This window comes from Cynoglossus semilaevis, chromosome 15 (assembly GCF_000523025.1).
Source record: "Cynoglossus semilaevis isolate Cse_v1.0 chromosome 15, Cse_v1.0, whole genome shotgun sequence".
NCBI classification, from domain to species: Eukaryota; Metazoa; Chordata; class Actinopteri; order Pleuronectiformes; family Cynoglossidae; genus Cynoglossus; species Cynoglossus semilaevis.
In genome coordinates this window covers 5,200,351-5,218,770 of record NC_024321.1, presented here as the reverse complement: position 1 = coordinate 5,218,770, position 18,420 = coordinate 5,200,351, and the positions used below count along the sequence as shown (strand labels likewise).

General features: G+C 39.2%; 1 protein-coding gene across 1 annotated transcript in view; it reads right to left on the bottom strand.

Annotated features, from left to right (window-relative positions):
* Nucleotides 1–5,852: 5,852 nt before the first annotated feature.
* Nucleotides 5,853–18,420, bottom strand: part of glrbb (glycine receptor, beta b) — a 24,497-nt gene continuing 11,929 nt past the window's right edge. The window contains exons 4-10 of the mRNA XM_008326605.2: nt 18,365–18,418; nt 13,694–13,920; nt 13,512–13,594; nt 12,840–12,980; nt 10,377–10,529; nt 8,306–8,598; nt 5,853–6,908 (exon numbers count right to left, since the gene is read on the bottom strand). Coding sequence (XP_008324827.1) covers nt 6,612–6,908; nt 8,306–8,598; nt 10,377–10,529; nt 12,840–12,980; nt 13,512–13,594; nt 13,694–13,920; nt 18,365–18,418 — 1,248 coding nt within the window. The 3' untranslated portion in view covers nt 5,853–6,611. The remainder of the gene's footprint in view (nt 6,909–8,305; nt 8,599–10,376; nt 10,530–12,839; nt 12,981–13,511; nt 13,595–13,693; nt 13,921–18,364; nt 18,419–18,420) is intronic.

The following is an 18,420-nucleotide window of genomic DNA, read 5'->3' as shown; positions in this document are numbered from 1 at the left end:
TACATTCTAACCATTATTTTCTGGCATTTGACGCACACTGTGTATATTTTTTCAACCTATAATGTGCGATTTTATGAAGGGAAGTAAAAGATACCTACCAATCTGAACACTGGGCGATCCTCCAAGCGCGCATCCCCATAAAACCAGCAGCGCTGGCAGGGATAAACTCACTATTTTATCCATATCCACAGTTTATTTCCAACGTGAGAGTCTGATAGTCCAGGTCCTAATGTTTTGGAGAGGTTAGATCCAAAGCATTATGGAGGTCTTCAGCTTCATGGAAGAAATGATTGGTTATATGTTCTGTAAAAAAGGAGCGTCTTTTCGAGCAGGTGTCTCCTACAGAAAGGACTGGCAGTAAAGGAATGGTCGCTGTGCCGTCTCCTCGTCCGTTCCTCCTCGTCTCTCCCGTCCAGCTGGTGCCTCCTCTCAGCGCGCAGGGACACTGCGCGTCTCCGCTCTGCGCGCCTCAGATCCTCTCAGCATCACACCCACAGTCACTGAGGAATTTTAATAAGAAAGAGACGAAAACAGACGAGAGAAGCCGAGTGCCACCAAAGGAACAGTCGAACTCCCAGGAGGACTGTCGTTATTGCCCTCAAGTCATTATTGAACAGCGTTAAGACGTCTAATTTATACCAAATGTTGACTCATGGGTCAGGCGTGTCCAAAATCTGGTCCCTGGGGCCAAACGCAGCACATAGCGGATTTTCGCCACCTATTCTTTTTTTTTCATTTGTTTCAGTGTCAGGGATTTTTCTGCATTTGTGGGAATATTTTAACAAAGTATTATATTGGCAATATATATATATATATGTTTGTTTGTTTCCTTTGAGCTTCTACCATCAACCCCATATATATGTATGTAAGTATGTATGTAAGTATGTCTGTAAGTATGTATGTAAGTATGTCTGTAAGTATGTGTGTGTGTGTGTGTGTGTGTGTGTGTATTGATGGTTCCCTCACATCACCAACCCTTCTGTCTCACTGCGGAACTAATCAAAGCCTCAGCCATCACTCACGCTCTGCAGGAATAACCGCCAGATTAATCTATTCTTTTAACTTTTAACTAACCCACCCCTAAAAACAAATTAAATTCACATCTACAGCTATTTGTACCTGTCATTTTTGACGTGTGGTTAAATGAAGAGATGCTGTCTCACAGCCAACAGGCAGTAAATGGTGACACACAGGCCCAGGTTTTGTGATATGCATATCTGAGGCTGCACAGACAGATGTATATTAATCACCGGAGCGTGTCAGATGGCAGTCAGGAAGCAAACTAATGAGTGTGAAAGTGGAGAGGAGCAGAAGGTGGCAGCAGTTAGAAGCAACATGAGGCCCCATATTTCAGAACCATGGACAGCGCATCACACACAGCGCACTGGATGCTGTTCAAAGAACCGTTCAGTTCTATTAGTAGACACTTTGAGAAGGGAATTTGAAGAAAATACTGGACAAACCACACATTTAATGTGATACTAATTTATCGGTCGATCATTTTTACAACTCACAGACAACTTAGAATATAACCAAGAGAGAAAACGGAAGCTCAATCACTTTGTTAACAACACCTGAGGTCTATAATATTTAACTGTGCACAGTAGGGCCTGAAAAGAAAATTAAACTAGTAATTTTATGCGCATACGTTTTAATGTCCCATTGAAAGCAGGAAACCAATCTATATTTCTATTCTATATATATATAGAAATTAGAGACAAACGTTTAACTGAATGTATTTAAGCAACCAGCTATAAAAGGTATTTATTTGTTGTTTTTGAAAATGTGTTCATTTTCTGTGGCTCTAGAACAATGGGATTGATAAAGTATAGAAGGGAATTTTTCTTAGAAATTATTTTGCAATTCAAATATATTTAACACTATTAGCCCTGTGGAGGCTGACACATAAAAAACCTTATACTTTTTTGGAACTGAAATGTTAATGATTCATCCATAAAGCACTTTTTTTATTAGACATTTTAAGGCAAAAAAAAAAAAAAGGTTAAGCGCAACTAAAGTCAGTATCATCTTTGGAAGAGCGCATTTTTAAAGTGTACTTTCTTCCCATTACTAGATATCAGAATATACTTGCTGGTATACAATTCAAAATAATTATTTAGATATCAGTTACACTCTCCCACTTTTCTCTTCCACTGCCTCACATACGTTCACCTCCCTGACCTTGTCTGGAAGGTTCCGTTATGCATGGATTGACTCTGCCACTGCTTAGATTAAAATGCAATTTTAGTTTTGATTATCTTACAACACATTCCTCTACACGCTGAATTTGCAGCCTGGTGGATAATTTAACAGCCGTAGCACCGAGGTGCAAGCTAATGGAGCTGTTTATGAATGAGAGCGGGGCAGCTTATAATAAAATCATGAACCTGCCACTGGCTGTGTTTAGTCAAAGATTTACTCCAGTCAATTTATACAAATAAGGCATACGAGTGAGGAGCAGAATAACTGTGAAGAAGCTTAGAACATATGGATGAAGCCCTCAGATGAATTTTGGAATGCAACAAAAACTGTCTTATGTCTGTATGTTTTTCAATTTACATATTTTTCATTTACAAAGACAACAATATACAAGTATAAAATAAAATGCATACCCTGTCAGTCCTGTCTATTTCTCTTCACTCCTCAGTATCTGTCTCTCCTGGTTAATCAGTGTCATCAGCCGCAGCTGTGTTCTGTGGCTCTTTGTTAATCAGTCTCACTAGTCTTACCTGGTGACCTGGGTATAAACAGTATAACCCTCTCCCTTACTCTGCCTAGTGTTTTTTTTTTAAATAATATATATATATATAAGTTGCCTGGCCCATTTCCTTGAAGTTAGACTCAGTTCCAGTTGGATGTACTGGAAAATATACAGCAAAATATTCAACAATAATTTCAGGATTAGACAAGGTTATTAACAGGTTATATGATTGGATTGTTACAGTTTATATACTACAATAAATCACATAAATTAAACGGATACATATCACATCAATATTATTCTCAGTTTCCAAAGGTGCTGACATGGTTGGAGTCCAAAATCTGGTCCCAAAAAACAAAAGTGAGCTGAACAAATGGAGTGTATATTTGGCATGTAAATTTGCAAAGTCACCTATTCTGACACCAGGGCGTCCTCTGGGGGGATAAAAATGAATGAATTGGTTACTTGTCAGGAAAGATTGCTGGCTCTGGTCACTGGACAGTGACTGCACTGGTCTGCCTCAGCAATCAAACTGGTCCCATGTTGCACTGGGGATTTACTGTCTTTGACCTCGGACATTGTGCTGAAGATGTGGATCAGATAACGCTGTGTTCCAATTGTCACAGACTCCGGTCACAGAACGTGGACTAATGACCCCCTGGGCTGATCAATGGAGATTATTATTCATTTGGATTCTGATTTATGAAAAACTCAATAATCAATTTCATAAAACCAGGAATGTCGAGTGAAGGAAATTTTTAATCTGATTAACCACAATCAGATTAATATATTTCATGCATTCACTTTGACAGTCCCACCCACAACACAATCACTGGCAACAATACTTGAATAATTTACACTTTGACAACTGTATATATATCATTTACATTAGGTTTAACCAACAATATATGAGCTGAATGAATATTCTGCTACAGTTCAATTAAATCCAGTCTCGGCCTTAAATAGACAGCAGTCAATGTTGTTTACTTCCTGTCATTTTCTCTAATGATCCAGCCTCTTCAACTCCTGCCTGTTTTGTGGATTCCACATTATTAAATAAGCGAGTGTGTATGCTGTTCTTATGTGATCTTTTATTCATGGAGAACCATCAGAAAGGCCTGTTTGCAAATATTCAGTTGATGTACTTTTCCACTCGTTAAACGTTCAAATAAACCTTTTTTAATACTTTATTTTTTTGTTAAATTGTTTCCACTTCTCTGCTGTTCTCTTATTCTTTTCTCCTGTTCTTCTCCCACTACCTTCATTGTCAGAGCCCTGATGACACTTTGTCACCTCAGCGCTTTCTACTGTGCTTCACTTTATTCATTATTATTTTTTATTCTCTGCGGTTTATGAGAACATTAACTGTGTATGATGACAGCTACCTTCACAGCCAGAGGCCGAGGAACACCTCCCCTCCCCACCTTGACCTCTGACACAGAACAGCATCCTCCGCACTCTCCTGTTATCCTCATTTTATGAGAGAGGGAGTAGAGAAATTGCAGCTGAACCCAAATTGGCTGTGGCACCTAGAAAACAGTCTATTATGTCTCAGGTTTCAGATAAAACCCTGGAAAATTGCTTCATGACACTGTACAATCAGTGAGTGAACAAAGCAGCATATACACAGAGGGCAAAGGTCACCTCTCTGAGTGCTGGTGTTACAGCACATGGTTTTAATGCATATGCTGTAAAAATAGGAACCCAGGTCTACTGTATGATATGATATAAAGTCAGACTCCATTTATCAGACGTTTGTGAATTCTCGTCTAGCTTATGGACATAAAACCAAAGCCTGAACGAAGCTCTGATGACACTTAATTAGCTCTAAAAGTCCCAGTGGTCTTCTCCTTTTCTTCTCCTTCTCCTCCTCCCCCTCCGACTCCAATGCTGCTCCTTCACTAATTATTGCATGGGTCTTCTGATGGTTTCCACCGGCGTCTTGTGTGGCTGCCTGGTGTGAGGTCGTGTTGGATTAGGAAGCACGCTGTGTGATATAGGTTAGTGCACACAGAGCTGCTTGCAGGATGCTGGGATGGAGGTGTGTCGTGATTAAACACAGACACACACAGATAACCTTTAGGACAGAAGTGAACTCAAGGCCTGTTTCAGACCAGTGTCACCTGTACTGTCAGGTTTTAACCACAAGGTTTAGGATTTGAGTCTGGTCTTGAAGCCCTCTCTTCTCTCCTCCGATTCCTGTGCATCATGTCTAAATTTTGTGCTTCTTACTTTTCCCTTTTTGCTCTTCCCTGCACCTCCAATATTCTTCTCCCTGTGTCATTGTCTTGTTTCTTCTTCTGCTCATTCCATCTTACATCTCGATATTCAATAATTTTGTGCGACCTTGTATTGGTTTTTCACATTTTTCTACTTCTTGCATCTTCTTTCTGCATTTTCCTGCAGTGTTTTGTGTTTATTTATTTTCCTCTCACTCTCCCTCCTTTGAGCTCTATCACTGACTTCATTACTTCATTCCTTAAATCACTTCTGGACAACTCCTGTTTTGTCACCTGGTTAGCAGCTTCAGAATTATTTGTCTCATCTATCCACTGTCTCAGTTTTAACCTTGTCTGTCCAAACTGTTGACCAAGGTTGTCAATTGCATCTGATCAGTTTTACTCTTTTCCATTCTGGTCATTCCTTTTGTTGATTTATCAAGTATTTATTTTAAATCATATTACTCCTAATTGTATTCCTTCTGCATCTGTTAGTCGAGTGTTTTGACTTTATATAAAACAAATTCAGATTCATCCATCGGGGGGCAGTGTGGTGTAGAATCTGCTTTATGTAATAATGACAGAGCTGGCTTTTAAATTGGTCATTATAAAATGATGTTTATCCACTACTGAGAGAATCAAAACGCTGAATGTGTATATCTGATATATGGTAAGAAAAAAAAATCATGACATAATCGATCTCCTATATGTACCATTATGTGAGAGACAGCTATCATATGAAGCTGTCTCCCACCTCCCAAGCATAGATAAATAGGGCTATGGCCTGTGGCTAACCTTTAGGAACCTTGGCTAACCTTTATTTGTCATTTGACTAACATTAATGTTTAATTTAATTTAATGTTGAAAATGTTGAAAAGAGTAAAGCTGCAGGTAAAACTCATGCGTGAATAATCTGTTTACGTTCAAAAAAATGGTGAAAAGTCATTGATCATTTATTAATCTTTCACAAACACACGGCCACGTCACTGGTGACCCATTTACACGAACAGTTGGTCAAACGGTACAGTTGTTGGAGGAGTGGCAGTGTCACATGACCATCTGGGCAGGAACTGAAGTGTTTAACGTATCCATGTGTCGTCTCAAGAGCAAATCATAAGAATATTAAAATCTTAATAAATACTTTGTCATATCAGTATATTTCTTTATATATGTATAAACTTCTCTTTCATATACATGCATTTTTTTTAACATGCAGGGCAAAACTACAGTGATACACAGCTGCACTTAAGCTCAAATAAAAAGCCGGAACTCATTTAAGCTGCAGGCAGACTCTTAGATTTGCAAGAAAATAAAAAATATTCTAAAAAAAAAAAGCTCTTTTATAGATCAGTGCATCATTTTTTCTTTTTTTGTTCAGAAATCAGTCTTTGTGGATTTGTTTTACACATCTACAGAAACATATGCGGTCCTGTATTGTCCTTTCAAGTATTAATAAATAAAACCCATCAGTACAAGAAGCTACACAAAGAAAGACCGAGTTACAGATATAATTTTATCGTAATACATAAATAATTATATTTTTGAGTGAAGATACAGAATATTAGAAATACAACAAATAGCCGATGTCCACTTATTTTCTCCAATGAATTTGTACTGTTAATATTTGAAATTATTCTAAACAGTAAAGAACTGGTGGGACTGAAGTGTGGTTTTTAATGATAATACTGGAATCACAAGTATATGGACCAGTAAATCACATTAAAGAAAAGGAAGGAGAATGGGAACAGGGCTCTGGCATACAGATCGACCCTTTTGGCAGCAGAGGGAATCACAGGTTTTGGAGGAGGGGGCTTCTTGCTGTTCTTAGCCTGGGATTTGCCAAGAACCATGCCGGTATCGATGGGCTTCCCGTAGCAATCAAAGTTCGACAACTCAAAGTCCCGTGGGAGAGAGCCCACGATGCTGAAGTCATTGGTCCGAAGGTCGGATTTAGAAGTGCACACCTTTTTGCAGCGTGTCTCTGCGACCTGGAGACAAAAGAAACGAACGAACTGAAAACCTTAAAATATTTTTTAAACCTGCTTTAATACACATAATAAAATCTGTAATCACAGTAAGAGAATAAAATGTTTTTTTCATGGCATGCAATAAACAGCAAAGAGTTAAATTTAGAAAAGAAACATAGCTATTTTTCACAGCTAACCCTTTCTTTTTCTGCAAATTTCATTCATCTCTAGTTGCCATTCCATAATGCTCTTCAGTTTCACAGGAGCCTTCTTTATCTTTTTGTAATCTGGTGCTGCTTTAAAAGATATGCATTAGTAATATTCTTTTCTTACCTCACAGCGGCTGCTAGGGTTAGTCTTCTCTATGATTAATATTTCAATCTTCAGTCATTTTGAAACTTTAGCTGTTTGAGCCTGAAGTATCAGATCATTTTCTCCTCTTCTTCTTTTCACTACTGTCTAATACGCCTGCCACACTGACTCAAACAACAACTTCTCTATAGCAACATTATATTATACAAAAGGTTGAGCTCCTTGTCCAGTGAAAAAATCCCTTTTCATCAAGTCTTGAGCCTTCAGGGTGGAGGGGATTTAATCACACGTCCCACGTCTACTCACTGAAGTCATTTAGCTCATTAAAAATTCATTCTTTGATTTGGTTTTGACAAGAAAACCTATTAAACCTCAATGGAATTACCTAATCCTCTCAAACCAAGTGTGGTCTCAGCTGACAGTGATGCAGAGGTAAATTAATTCCAATTAGCCGTACAACTGGCGGAGCAGCGCCACATACTGCACGGCTGATGTGCAAATTTGATTGGTGAATTCTGGGTCTCCACTGATCTGTGTCAGTATTGCAATCACTGCCAATTCTAATAATTGGATTTTCTCTGTTTTGCATTGATGTCACCACGGCTCACTGCTGTAGGTGAGACCACCATGTGGTCCAACACACTCCCATCAAGAAAAAAGACTGATCACTGCAATATGTCAGTGATTAACTGGAGCAACAGATCCGGAGGGAATATTTCTTTCTACTCTGTTTATGAATGTAATTGCAATCAAAGTATTCTGTATAAACAAGACCTACTGTTCCCACCAGGGAAGACACAACAGAATCCAAATATGGAAACTGAGCAGAATGGGAAGACTTTATTTATTTCTGGAATTACAGCAAAATCTAGGCATTCTTGGAACACTGTCATCAGCATAGAGCTTTTTGTGAATTCTCCATTTTAACTTGATGTCTAAAACCATGTTTCCTATCAGGATATTACCCTTTCAGGACTTCAGCTATCAGCTGTCTTATATTTTGTTAACATTTGTGGTGTTCTAAAAGGTTTAATATGTTTTTTTCTACTAAACATTACAATGCTGTAAGCATAAAACAAACAGAAACACTCAGTTGATTCACTCACATGCAGGGTGCTGACATGGAGCGGCGTCCCTCCGGTTCCGTTCACAGTGTTGTTCCTGGCAGCTTGGCCCCTTCCTGCCGCCTTTTCCCTGGACGCTATCCTGGCCTTCTCCGCCTCAATGCGCTTTGGACTGTTCAGCATCACTTGAACCACTGCGTACTCCACCAGCGAGGCAAAGCCAAACAGCAAGCAAGCTATAAGCCAGATGTCGATGGCCTTGACGTATGACACCTTTGGAAGCTCAGACGCCAGGGAGGTGCATTCAGAGGACAGAGAAAGGACGGACAGGATTCCTGGAGGAGAGAGGAAACAGGGGTGACCATGTCAACTGGAGAACGATGGGAACAGCAACATTTTTTCAATTTATGCAAATTCCATAGGTGCAGAAAGACTGACAGGAGATCAAAAGATTGATCTCCTTGCTGTAAGGCAAAAGCATCAACCACCCTGCCATTATGTGGATGGTTTTTATACTTCATATACAGTATGTACTGTACATGTGTTTCAAACACACACACACACACAGACACACACACACCTAGCAGTAGATATGAGTTGTCGCACATCTGGGTGATGGTGACTGACCTGGACTGATCCCAATTAGAGGAGAGTCAGAGGAGGCCTCCAGGTGGAGTTGGAGTGATGATGGGATGAAAGTGTTGACAAACAACTGGTGGGAGGATGGAGAAGAGGAAGGAGGCGATGAATGAAGGTGAAACAAATAACAGTGGAATTTCTGTCACAATGTACTAAACCTACTGCTGTTACAATGTTACATTGTACATCTAATAATATATACAAACAGCATCTATATCTATACACACTACATATACATGATAGGAGAATAGTTAGTTCAATGTCTCCATGTCTCACTGTTAGATTTGCTTTTTATAGGAGACATGATCAATATATAACATCAAAAAAATACAGTCAGTTTTAATTTTATTTTTGCCCCAGGAGAGGTAGTGTACGTGCACTAAGTATAGTTATTTTGTCCTTGAGTAAATCGATAAAGTATTATCCTCCAAGAGCCTAAAGTTAAGGCTTGGGGTTTTTGCGAATGTGACATTAAATTGATTAATTGGATTACATTTATTATTTAGTTATCATACTGTTGCATATTCAGCTAATGTTTTACATCCCAGGTTATGAGGAGATTTTTGTGATAATGTTTCAAATAATTTAAAGTATGTTTTCCATACAGTGAGAAATTAAAAATGGAGATGTGGTGAATTAGAAAACATAAAGTCAACACCAAGGAATGTTTTAAAAATAAATAAAGATTATCCAGGTTAATAAGTGACACATGATGTAAAGTCTTCAGCGTGAACAAAAAAACAAACAAAATCACACAAAATTACAACATCTTCAAATGAGTTTAGATAAAGAGATCTCCTATACACCACAATACAATGGTCTAACTAACACAGGAGTAACAACAGTCTAACAACAGGGCACATATGCACATTTGTCCCTTTCCTAAACAGGTCAAAGTTTCAAAAATATTTTTCATCTGTTTAGAAGAAAAACTAAATTTCTGCAGTATTATTTTTTTTAAACAGAACACTTACGTTTGGTTGACTTTTAGTCAATTTTCTAACCATAATTGTAATAAAAAAATGCCAACTGTAGGTCCCATCTGTCAATTACCACTAAACCAATGGTTTGTCACGTGGCGTTCATCTGTAGGCACCACTGTGTTTCATGTATGAAAGTCCTTCATGGTGTCAAAGTGACTGATGATGTCATAATGGAGATAATTGGAGCTACGGTGTCAGTGATCCTTAAAATCACAGAAATCCTTCAGAGATGTGGTTGTTTCACTGACCCTGTTTTTTTTTCCTCCATCAGAGTTTTCACACTTAATTAACTCAACAACATTCACACTGTCACTCACTCCCCCTCCACTTTATTAACTCTTATTAAGATTAACTCTTGTTAATCTGTAGAAGCAGCATGGCCCCACTCTCTTGTTAATCTGTAGAAGCAGCATGGGAATTTACAGATCTCCCATACTGTACAGGTAGACGTCAGTGATCGACCTGATCTAACAACTCAGAATAATCCGTACCCAGGGGGACCCTGGCAGCGCTGGCATCAGGGTTGATCCAGAAGGACAGCCAAGAGAGCACGACGATGAGCAGCGTCGGGGCGTAAACACCCATCATGTAGAAGCCCACCTGTCGCCTGAGGGTGAAGATAACCTCGACACACGTGTAGTACCCTGCACGGGGAAGAGGAAACTGGTTTGAAATTCAGAAATCTAACATGCACTGTAGGATCATGACACTGGAAGTTAATGTGCACATCAGGAGCTGGAATTTAAATATGGTCGTTCTGGACTCTGGAACTAGTAGTTGCAGCAGGTATTCAACCTAGGGATCCATCCTTAGGAGGACCAGAACATGGTGGTATTTTCATTAAGCTTGAAGTAATTTATCTTAATTTAAGAAGCCCCCTAAACAATATTAGCTTCTGGCCAGGGTCCCCGCTGCAAACACAGGCAATGATACAATATAAGTAAAGAACTAAGTAGTAAGTAAATCAGTATAGTATTATTATAGTAAAGTAAATCAACTTTTCCTTTTGTTCACTATTTAAGGATTATTACATTTGTTGAGCATAAACAAATGATTAACAGTACTAGCTAGCTACATGCTAGCCTGAGGAGTAGAGCTAGCCAATTTTTTTGAGCCACGAGGGGGCCATGTCCCCTACTTTGAAAACCACTGCTGTAGCTCTGAGCTGCACGCACACTACTGATGCAGGATAATAAAAGTAAAACTTAAATTTGAATAACAATGTTACTCCAGTGTGTAACTGGTTTCAGGGTATTCCGACCTCCCATGGCAGCACTTTAGTTGAGCATCCTGAATATTCCTGGTATGTCCAATGGGAAAGGGAAAAGCAGGAGTAATATTTAGCTCAGCGAGAGGATTTCTAGGTGAGGTCTCTCAGGATCTATAAGGGCAGTCTATGCTGCAGAGCAGGCTGAAACTGGTCGGGCACAGAGGTGAGCTTTGTGTCTGACTGGGTTGCCGTGGCAACATGTTAAGAAAGCTGACTCATTGCCAACACTTTTGCTCTCGTACCCACAGGCGCTGAGATTTTAGCAGCTCTGTTTGTTCATGAACATTTTCTATTTATTGCAGTTTGCTCCTCCATCTGGCTGTGATCACAACAGGTTGAATTTATCTAAATGGTGGTTTTACTCTGTTTAGGACACATTGATTTCTAGCTGTACCGGCTTCCTGGGAATTGTATCTGTGTTTGGTCGAAACTGGCTCCCCTGCTATTAAAAACAAAACTGCAGCATCTCCATCTTTATCACCTTCAAGGCCAATGTCTCATTAAGCGTGGGTCATAGCAGGTCCCACAGTCAAGGGAACCTTATCTTTGACTCTCACAACAGTCAAGGGAACCTTATCTTTGACTCTTCCATCCACCCCCCTGTCTTCTGTCTCCACAATTGTAATCATGCTGGACCAGGGGTTTTCAAAAGTTTCCATTCCAAGGCCTGATAACATCAGCAGCTTCAGACTAGGAAACCCCTTTTCAAAACCCACAGCCAATGCTACAATATATGTAAAGAAACATCAATTTTTATAATGTATTTTCCTACTTTTATTCACTATTCAATATTTATTACATTTGTTTAGCATGAGACTGTTGGTCTACTCCTTGGTGGTCTATATCTTGGGAAAAAACCTGTTCATTTTGTGGTAGCTAACTACACGCCAGCGTGAGGAGCTGGATAACAGGCACAAACTGTCATGTCTACACAGATTATGAACGTCGTGCCGACATGCCGAAGTTGCTGCTGTCACACAGGGTGTGTTAATAATCTGACATATGGATGTTCACATGTAAAATCTTTTTTCTTTTTTTTTTTTCAATTCAATTCAATTTTCTGAGGACCCCTTGGTGTGTCCTGGTGGCCACCCATTGTAAACCATTGTGCTAGACAATTATATTTACCTTTTTAATTCTTACTGCTGAAAATATTCAATGTTATTGAGGCGAACAAGCATTTGTGTGTGGCCGTGGTGTGATTGGCACCAGGTGTCACTATCATGCTGTCATTATTATTCACATTTACTTCTTATTTATTGTCTCCATTAAAAAGCTAAAACTGTGCTCATCCCTAAGCTTTAAAATTGGACTTGACAATCCACTGAGTGACATTGTGGTACGTTGCCAACTGATGACACTGTAACAAACAATGACACAAGACGAGTGCATTCATGAAGTCCTCCTGCCAGGATTTTGTTGGTGTGTGTGTGTGTGTGTGTGTGTACTGGCTCACTGCCCGAGCTTCTTCTACTGTGACACATCAAGATGTCTTCCAAAATAAAGCTCTATATTTTAGGCCATTATTCACTCTGACAAGAGCAGAAAATAGCATTTCAGTCTCGGCTAAAGCAACTTGGCTAAAGTCAGCAGCTTTACGATGTCACTGATACAAACAGAAAACATGACATTCCAGGGCTCAGAAATACAATTTGATTATTTAAAAAAAAAATTGGGATGATACCTGTTCCTGAATAGAATTTGGTGCAGTTTCCATAATCAATATCTTCCTGTCTGATATCAAACTGTGGCAGAGCGATGGCGTCCATCTGCACTGGGTCTCCTGTCTGCCACATGAACTGCAGGTCGTCCGTTGTGTAACCAACTTTATGAAAGAGGAGCAAAATGCCACAAACGGTCAATATCCATAGACATACAGTAGGTACATGTGGAAATGTATGTTTACTTCATAGTTCTTGTTCGCACAAACATCCTGTTACAGGTTAATTTATTACCACTATGGACACGGAAGCTTTTTGATTCCATTCGCAGCAGCTCTTTTCAGCATGAGAGGGAATTGGCTCGAGTTTGTTCAGTACATTTGGCCCAAAGTGCTTTGTAAACAAGATGCTTAAACCACAGTCAGGCTCAATTAGCTGCAAGACTTTCACGACAACCCGGAATATGATGATTTATTCCACTTCTCTAAGTGATCACAGTGAGAACAAGGTTCTCTGTTCAAGCAATACACTTTCCACTGTAGTATAACACGTGAAAAAAACCAAAAAAAAAAAACGTACAAATTATACATAGCAGCCCATAACAGAAGGACATTTTCCAAAATACTAACATTTTGTTTGGATGATATTTAGCTGTAATGTAATGGTTTGAGGTGATACTTAATAATTCAACTCACAGCTTTCCAGTTGCATTTTGCATCTTTGAGTGTCCATTGGGAATAATGTCAGGTCCAGTGGACAGGAGAGAGTGATGGACAACCTGGAAAAAGAGGTACAATACAAGCTTTTTTTAGAGGAGATGCTATTATTAAAATTGATTAAACATTTTTTTTTTCTTTCTTGTTTTTATAGTCATTACCTCATGCTGATGAGAACGTCACCGTTACGAAATATGAAAAGAAGGATGTTGTCCTGGGTCACGTCGTGAAAGTTGGCGCTTTTTTCATTGGCAAAGAACAGGTCAGGTTTCCAGAGACACTTGAACATCCCAGGATCAACAGTCAGGGAATCGGATTTAAAATCCTGCGGAAGCTTCAGCCTGGGGTCGTTCCAACGCTGCCGCAGGAAGATGTTGACTCTGTAATCCTGTTTGGATTTGAAGTGGAAAACAGGAAAATATCCCAGTTTTTAACAGTACTGGATACACTTGGTTGCTGAAGACACCGTACCATATCGTCTCATTGCAGGAGTCAGATTTCTGCATAATACATTGTAATTATAATTGCTACAACTAATTTCACCCAGTTTACTTTTCAAATGAAGAGCAGATTGATTTAAAATACATTTATAATTCTCTGATTGTCCAGACAAGTGGAACTTGTGGAGATCTGGTAACTAAATATCTGGTTCTACATATTTTTGTATGCAAGTAGTTTGACTTGAATGTGTAGGTTTGAGTACAACCTGTGGCTACAGGAGGCTGTAATTCATTATTCACGTAGACCGAGTGAAAACATTTTGCTGTGTTGGTAGTAGACTTCTTCCATTGAGAGAGGTATTTAAAAACCCCAACATACAGTAGTTGAAATCCTTTTGATAAACTTCAGTTCCAATATCATCTTTAGGACAGTTGCTACTGTACTGATGCGACAATCATTAAGACCCCAATCTTCCAACAGAGCCTTAGTTTACATTTGCATCAAAATATATTCTAATTCTAAATTCTAGCTCTAAGGACTGTCTTTAAAATGACTCCACTGACAGGTCTGTCCGCCTCTCACCTGTGTCCTGTGTTCCTCTGTTAATCAGTGTCACTCATCTCACCTGGTGACTTAGGTATGAATACCACTCTGTCTCTGTGGGTCATTGTTATTAAGTGTCTTTGCTGCTGTTGTCATGGTTTTCATGTTTATGATTTCCATTCTCCAGGTCTACGTCTCAGTACATCTTGTGTTCCTCTGTGCATTGAAATTCCACAAACAAAATTATATTCCCTTGTTTAGGGAAACTGTCAAGATTCCAAGTTTTCACAGCTTCATCCCAATGACAGCTTTTTGTCATATAGTCCTTAAACAAACTAGAACACACATTGATCCACTGGACCAACTTCACCGCAACACTTCCATGTGTCGAGTGAAACTCCAAAAACAGCTGCGTTGGAAAATAATGACGTCTACTTCGAAGAATTCCACATCCCTGAACAACCTGCAGAATCCCAGTCAAAGGTTATCAACAGAGCAACATGTGACACAGCACATGCCTCGTTAATGAGCTTATTAGTGGATTTCTACATGGCTGCTGATAGAAAACACCACTCATCGAGGCTTTGGGAGATTTTTTTTCCTACTGCCTGAGGCTGTTCTGGGCCCAGGTGGTGGAAAGGACTATTAAGGCTGCAAGTGAAGATGGATGACATGTCAAATAAAGTCACCATAGAAACATCTGTATCTGTGCGTGTGGGTCCTGTATGAGAATTTAACCTTCACCTTTCGTCCCTTGAGCACTTGTGTGTGCTTTCAACTGCTGAGAATTGTTCTGTGTGGAAATATATATCTGTATTTAAGGTTTCCAAGTCCTTCGGGATCTGCTGATGTGAGACCAAAATATTACTTTCATAGAGAGATAAATGAGTGCGGGTGGAAAAACTATCAAACGCACTAACTAAATATATGAAATACATGAGTAGAGACTTGTTTTGTATTTCAACAAAAACCCCAAAGAACAGGGTGATACAAATTAAAATTGGTAATTGTCCTATAAAACAAGATGATTGCTGGGAAACTTTAATGGAATTTGAAATATTCTGGGAGGCTAAAGTTTTGCTGACTGAAAGTCTGTCTCGGGCTGACTGTAGCAGCAGCAGGGACTATCAATATGTAATATTTAGACCATTTTCAACTTCAAAAACTGTTAAAAAGTTTTCAAATTGTCTAGCTGCAAGATTGGAGCTTCATCAGTCAGGAAGGAAACTGGAAGGACAGCTGTCAGGGCTGCCAGGGTTTATATTATTATTTCCCTGTGTATGGAGCTACATGACGATGATGATGTTTATCTGCTCTACTCGCTAACTAGTTCCTGTGCGAAATCTGTTTTAATGGCGTGTGTTGCAATGATGGAATAAGACTTCCTTAATACATTTATGGGAGATGGGGACATGGTGAGGACACCGTAAACCTCTGTATATACATACATATATTAGCATAGCATATAACCAGTCCTTAATATTTTTTTCAAAATTCCATATTCTCAGCCATCAAAAAAAGTTGCACTAATTTACGACATGACTGAACTTACTGGTGTTATTTATGTTTTTGTCCACACAGCTCCCAAAATTGTCTGTGAGTCAGTTCAGCAGACCCCAACAGATAGAGCAAAACAACAGCGGACCGACTCCCGCTGTCATTGGTCCATGAATCCACACAAGTGATTTCTCACGGTGTTTATACATCATGAAAAAGCATTATTTCCAAAGGCTGCACAGAGTTGTTCATGTCTTCCGTGCCTTTTAGTGGCGCAGAGTGCTTTCTCCACCACCTGTGAGTTATTCCTGTGTGCAGAGCTACAAGTGTTAATATCTTTTCTTTCCTGCAGCCCTATTTCACACCCTGACGTCCAACTATTCTCTAAGCGGTGGCACAGACAGTTCCTGCTGGCTCTTCTCTCTCCTCCCTCCTCCCTGTCTGCCTGTGATGTGCCGGCCAGCTCTCAAACCTTCACCTTTTCCCTGAAAACTAGACAAGAAAATACACCCTGCCTCTGGCCCACTATCAAGCTGTCAGCAGTAGGTCTGATTTCAAGGAGATTAAACAATGACAGCAACTATTTAGGCAGTGAAGAAAAGTCCAACTGAGAGGCAAATAAAAAAAAACATTTTTTTTTTATATCGTGACATCGAATAAAGCACCTTTTCCTGGTGAGTTGGACCTTAAATTCAAAGCATGTGTGATTACTTCTTAGAGCTGAGATTGGTGTTCGGCCAAGAGAGGTGTAAATAAAGAGAGAGGTTCCCTGGGATTTGGACGACCCACAAAGTGATAAATTACAGAAAAGTGACTGACTTCCTTTTTTTCTGTCAGTATTCATTTTCAACTTTCTACATTCCCTTTCCGTCTTCATGCCAGGAGAAAAGAGGAAAGTAAGACAAAGTCCCCGGGGAGACCCACATCTCCGTCTCCATCTCACTTCTGAGTGCCATATCTCTTTCCTTCTTTTCCTTTTTACACACTTTGCCTTCAAATCTTTGTCAAGTCTCCTTCGTCTGATTCTCTTCCAACTCCAACATTCNCTCTTTCCCACAAATTAACTTCTCACTTTCCCTCGCCACTTCCTGCTGCTCTACTTTCCTCGTCTTCTTTTTCCTTACCTTTTTCAACCAAGTTCACCAACTTTTTCTTTGTTCCCTCTCTTCCTTTTGCCATGCTTTCTTTTTTTTTCTTTTGTTTAACTATCCTAACCCCAAATATATCACAAACCTCATTCCTATAATTACAATTAACTTTTCATCATGTCACGTTGTTAAAGTCTTCACTTTACTGATCTGCAGCCAAAATAAAGAAAAGTATTACACAAGGTAGGTTCCAATGCAGTTCCCGCTCCAGCAAATACTTTGTTCAGGGTCCCGTCCCATGAAATTACGCTGCAAGAAAAGTGATCTCATTTTTACAGTTATATTGACTCCAGACACCAGTGTCCTAAATCACTCGCAGTTCTCCAAGCTCCACTTAATTGGTCTGAAAATAATATAATAATATGTCTTTGTTCTAACTCGGTGCAGAACTTTCCAGTAGGAGCATTACTCTCTCTCTCTCTCTATATATATATATACACACACATATATATATACACACATATATATATACACATACATTACATACATATGCTATATATATAAAGTATATAGCATTAGTACGTTCCCAGTTAATTAGGCAGAGAAGCCTTTCATCATTTCTTGCAGTTTTTATTTATTTCCTGTGTCATATTTTGACAAATGCCTGTTTTTTATTATGTTACAAAAATGTTTGAATGACACTTGCCATAATTAGAAGTTAACAGTTTGACAGCAACATTTAAAAAATATTCTGGTAACTAAACGTTTTAAACCACAAAGCATTTATGTATCTCTACAGGAGAAGCAGTTGGCTCTCAGATAATTTGTTTAGTGGATTTTGGCCTCTTCGAAAAATCGTTTAGACAACTCTGCGGTTAACTACCGAGAAAGAACCCAGATGGTAGATTTGAATGAAATCACAGTGGTTAACATGGAACCATTCAGAAAAGCTTCCGTTCATGGTTTTGTAAGTGACTGTGATTCACCTCTGTGTCACCTTTGGTCTGATATATTCTTTGCATGTGAAACTGTGAATCTTATCATCAATTAGACCATCAGCTAAATGAGGCAAGAAACTACTGACAGATCTACAAGACCCAGTTAAACAGTCCAGTAGGACTAATAAAAAAACCTTTTAACTCCATCTTCCCAAACCTGACGGCTAAGGCAGTTTTCTACAGTGAGCCCCTGCTGCTGATCAGTATTAGTATTGATTAGCAATAATGTCAGGAAAGTGGGATGTGAAGTGAAGTAAGCGCTTACCATGGTCGTTTCCTGGATGGAGCCGAAGCTGTTGATGAAAATGTTGACTCTGTCCT